The sequence below is a fragment of the Medicago truncatula genome, chromosome 1, assembly GCF_003473485.1.
Source record: "Medicago truncatula cultivar Jemalong A17 chromosome 1, MtrunA17r5.0-ANR, whole genome shotgun sequence".
Classification (NCBI taxonomy): Eukaryota; Viridiplantae; Streptophyta; class Magnoliopsida; order Fabales; family Fabaceae; genus Medicago; species Medicago truncatula.
Window position 1 is genome coordinate 52,820,680 of NC_053042.1, and position 4,871 is coordinate 52,825,550.

The 4,871-nt window shown below is 34.5% G+C and overlaps 1 protein-coding gene across 2 annotated transcripts; it reads left to right on the plus strand.

The window, feature by feature from the left end:
• Positions 1-259: 259 nt before the first annotated feature.
• LOC11444469 (sarcoplasmic reticulum histidine-rich calcium-binding protein) lies at positions 260-2,966 on the plus strand. Of its 2 annotated transcripts, none has more exons than XM_003592527.4 (3): positions 260-414; positions 578-660; positions 1,680-2,966. In XM_003592527.4, the coding sequence occupies exon 3, from the start codon at positions 1,739-1,741 to the stop codon at positions 2,696-2,698; it is 960 nt and encodes a 319-aa protein (XP_003592575.1). In that variant the 5' UTR covers positions 260-414; positions 578-660; positions 1,680-1,738; the 3' UTR covers positions 2,699-2,966. The 2 variants fall into 2 exon arrangements, with proteins under 2 accessions (XP_003592575.1, XP_024627252.1); XM_024771484.2 differs by having other exon boundaries at positions 1,714-2,966.
• The last annotated feature ends 1,905 nt before the right edge of the window (positions 2,967-4,871 follow it).

Sequence of the window (4,871 nt, forward strand, 5' to 3'; positions counted from 1 at the left end):
TTCACAATTTTTTTTAGGAGGGAATAATTAATAATTCACATTGTTATTTTTTAAGGAGTAGTTGACATTATTTCCCTTAAAAAAAAATCACGTTGTTATTTTATTTTTTTTACAATTCTTTTTAATTTTTTTGGTTACATCAATTCTTTTTAATTCACATTGTTTTTGTTAATTTATAAAGAATTTTTAAAGAATTTTCATTTTAAATTAAATCGCGTGAACCACGTCCTAGAAAGTACACCGACATACGTGTCGTGTATATATAAATCCTACTTTAGTTCTTCAAACTCTTTTAATCAATTGGATTGGATTTCAGATCTTTCTTTCTCGAAGCAGCAAAGCCCTACCCCAAACCCTAACCCTAATTTCACGCTTCTCTTCACTTTTCGTCCCTCTTCCTCCGTTTTTCTTTTGGTATGTCTTTGTTCTCCTTTCAATTTCAATTTCAATTGTTTCTTTTCGATCTATTCTATTTTTTGTTAATTACAATTGACGTTAATCGTTTTTGTTCTTATTTGACTAAGCTAAGAATTTCTTGTAGTTGTATTATAATTATTGTTTATTTGATTTGATGCAGATTCTTTTTCAAATTGTTGATTGATTATTGCTGGATTTGGGGTTATTTGCTGCTAAGGGTTTTTCCTCTTTCACATATAAAAGGTAAGGGATGAAGGATTGTTTTTCTGTGATTTTGTTAGTATTGTTAAATTCGAAATTACATCCATAAACCTCTTATGTTAGGGCACTTCAAAAGTTTTTTTCTTTTCTTAGGGGAAGATGGTTATTAAAATATTTTTCTAGGTTAGTATATTTTGCCATGAGCTGGGGACCTGGTTTAGGACAATTTAGCTTCAATTATTCTATCTTATCATTAGTTAACCTTTAATAAAGAAAACAATAGTTATTGAGATGTGTTTTGTTTTGGCCATAGATGCTATGCTACTGCTAGCCATAACTTGTAAAAATTTGATTGAAAGTTTATGCATATTTATTTGAACAGTGTTATTGTTTTTCACTTCATTTATCCTGTATGTGGAAAAGTGAGTTGTCGTTGTTAAGAGTAATTGGGCTGGCTTGTACTAGTTTTAAAATACTTGTAGTTTACCTATATTAAGTGTATAGAAAATAGCAGTGATTGATTTGTAGCGTTATTCTTAACTATTCATAGTTATTGAATCTGTCTTGTTTTTCCTCGCATGTCTAGTCCTTTGTGTCCAACTGTAATAATTATTATCCCTACTATAGTAGTTGAGCAATTCATGTTTAGTGAGAGCTGATTTCATTATGGTAATAGATGTGTTGAAAACATGCTCAAGTCTTTTTGTTAATCATAAAACCGGAACCCTTTTATTTTATCCCCAACCTGTTGTTTGAAGCTATCACATGCTTTAACTCCCAATGTGTTGTAAGTCATTTTATTAATTAGCTAGAGAGGGGAGTGGTTTGCACAATATCTTGTTTTTCTTTTACCTTTATTTTATGTTGGTAGCAAGTCCTATCTCTTTATTGCACTATCAAGTCTTATTTCTTTATTGTACCAATAAGTATTAAATATATTTGCGTATAATAACATGGAAGAACTGCTAACTATTAGTTTTTGTGTGATTAGTACTTCGAAATATTTAATGTTATGACTTTATTTGATAGTAGAACTAACTTTGTTTTTTCTCTTCTGTGAGATGCACTTCCGGCCATCATTTTACCATAATGCAGTTTTTGAGTTGGAAATTGATTTTAAATGGACACCAAGCGGTTCATGCAGCTTGTTGAGGAGAAAAAGAAGAAAATAATGGAGAGAAAGGAAGCTCCTTTGAAGTGGGAGCAGAAGCTGGAAGCTGCTGCCAAGGCAAAGGCCGATGCTGAAGCTAAAGAGAAGAAGTTGAAGACTGCAAAACATAAAAAAAGATCAGGCTCTGATACTGATAGTGATCGTGACTCTGATGATGAGAGGAAAAGGGCTAGTAAAAGATCTCATAGGAAGCACAGGAAGCATTCTCACATTGACTCTGGCGATCATGAAAAAAGGAAAGAAAAAAGTTCCAAGTGGAAGACAAAGAAGCGGTCTTCAGAGTCTAGTGATTTTAGTAGTGATGAATCTGAAAGTAGCTCTGAGGAGGAGAAGAGGAGAAAGAAGAAGCAAAGGAAGAAGATTCGAGATCAAGATTCGAGATCAAATTCCAGTGGTTCTGATTCTTATGCTGATGAAGTCAACAAGAGAAAAAGGCGGCACAGGCGTCGGCGTCCATCAAAATTTAGTGATTCTGATTTCTATAGTGACGAAGGGGAATGTTCAGATCGGAAGAGAGGTCATGGAAAGCATCACAAACGCCACCGCCACTCGGAATCTAGTGAATCTGATTTGTCAAGTGATGAAAGTGATGATATTCACAGGAAGAGAAGCCACAGAAGGCACCATAAGCATCATAGGAGATCACATAATACAGAGGTTAGGTCATCTGATTCTGATTATCATGGTCATGGTGGAAGAAGCCGATCATCAGAGAAGTCCTTGGACGAAAATTCTGAAGAAGAAAGCAAAAAATCATTACATAAACGCTCTGGACATCACCACCATCACCGCCGCCGTCATTGTAACAAACATGAACACCACTTGGATGACGAGAGAAATCACTCACTCCACCTCTCACCAAAAGCCAATGGAAAGCATGAGGAGGAATTAGCTAAGATTGGAACTTAAAAAAAAAAAGATGGTGGTCATCATGAAGGAAAAGGCATGCCTGAGAATATTGATGGTCGAATTGCTTGATTTATAAGAATATGTTATCCTGTCGAAGAAATAGAACATGTTCTGTAACATTTTATCATTGTTCTTCACCAGATTTAGCTGTGTGTCTATCCATTACTTTACTTGATCCAAAGTTGGTGAACAATTTTCATCATTGATGTGTGACGTTATGTGTCAACAGTATTATTGATTATGGAAACTGATCTTGACTTTTATTGTTCGTCGTGGAAATAATTTGATCATCTTATTATAACTCAGCTATTACCTTTTGCATGTGAAGGTTATAATTTTTTTTTAGTTCATGGGGGTTCGCTTGGGATTCTGTATTTCTTCTTTTCTTGGTCTTGCCTACCAGTTATGTTACAGTAGTACCACTTGTATATAGAAAGATGCGTTGATACTTCCACCACAAAAATTAAAGATGCATATATACATTGCTCAATCAATATAGGTTATTTTGATCAGTCGATTGATAGTACTTGCAGCAAGACTATGAGAAGTTATTATGGATGTGTGAAGCATTGCTTCTAAGAACGATTTGAGAAGGTGGAGCGGTAAACAAGCTCCGACCAAGGGTGGCATTGGGCGAGGCTTTGGCAGATAGACTTAGGCTGTTGATTAAAACGTTGATGGCAAGAGAGTCTGAGAAAGATGGCACGGAGGATATGGTTTGTGTGGAGGACATAGATGATCTTCGTTTTTTTTTTTTCTTTTTCTTTTCTTTTTACTAAAGATGGTCTAAGCCGTTTAGATAATCGAATAACCATGAAAGAATAATTATCACATACAGCATGCAAAATCATGCCTTTCTTTGTAGCTTAGTGTGACTTGGTAGTCAGGCCTTTCTTTTTATCTTAGTGTGACTTAGTAATACTGGTTCCTATTTTTTTCAACGGTGCTTCTTAAAATTGCCAACAGTTAGCAATCAAATCAGCAAAAACGAAAAAGAGCTTTGAAACAATCATTTGCACAAAAGAATAAAAAATGCCTTAGAACACAGTTACTTCATCAGTTTATGGAAGAAAAAAACGAAGCTAAAAGAGAAGCAAAGAGAGAAATTAAGAAGTGGGGTTGAGGAAGGAATGAGATAAGAAGCATTGAGCTGCTCTCAACAGAAAGGAGCAGTGTTGTTGAGGTGAAGGACGAGGGAGAGGCTGGGGAAGGGGAAGAAAATGGAAATTCGGTGTAAGATGACTTATCATGACATTTGGTGGATCTCTTTGATGTATGATGACAAATTATATTGAACACCATATAAACACTTCAGTGTGGAAGGTGATTTTTTTTGTGTATTAATTTGGCACTTTGGTTTTTTGGCTAGTTTGGAAGGCGAGGAATGAACAAAAAAAATCTGATAAAACTCCAAAGGTGATGGAAATCGTAGACGACATTAAAATGTTATCTTAAAGTTGGTTCTTGAATAGACATTTTGGTCCACCTTATATTTATTATAAATAGAATTCATGATCATTTTTGTAGTGTTGAGGTGATTCTTTTTGTGTATGTCATGGTTTTCATTATTACTTGTAATTCATTTTTAGGTTGGGATCTACTACCACTTGTACTTATTCTATCTCTCCATTAAAATTTTCAATTTGCTGTTGAAAAAAACAACACACCACCACTTCAATTGTGCACATTATGAGTCCCCTATAACGAGCTTCAAAATTGTACGTATTACATTTGTCTTATTTTTTTGTCAGCAATGTATAACACACCATGAGTGTATGTCTGTATATATAGCCAATTGTACCAAAGCGACATACACATTTTTTGGTCCAAGTTTTTTCAAAACATCTTCCTATTCAAAAAATGAGTCTCTAAGCTCTTCGAAACTCCTACCTACACAAAGTCATTTTCTCTGTAAAGAGAATTGCCTACCTAATCCATTGGCATGTTGTTTAACAAACGTTAATGTTGTAATCTTATCTGCTTAGAAAAAATGTAATCTTGCAAGCGTTGTTAAATAGTGGTACTATAGCAAATCACGTTACATGCAACTCTATAACATTCTAGTTGTGTAGAGAAATTTTGAACAAAACTGATTCTTTTTTTATTGCGTTAACTCTCTGGCTCTTAGGGAAAAGGAGCTCTAATAATCCGGAATTCAGAAATGAGGGATAGC

Coding starts and splice junctions, on each gene's coding strand:
- LOC11444469 (XM_003592527.4), top strand. CDS start 1,739: ATGGACACCAAGCGGTTCATGCAGCTTGTTGAGGAGAAAAAGAAGAAA.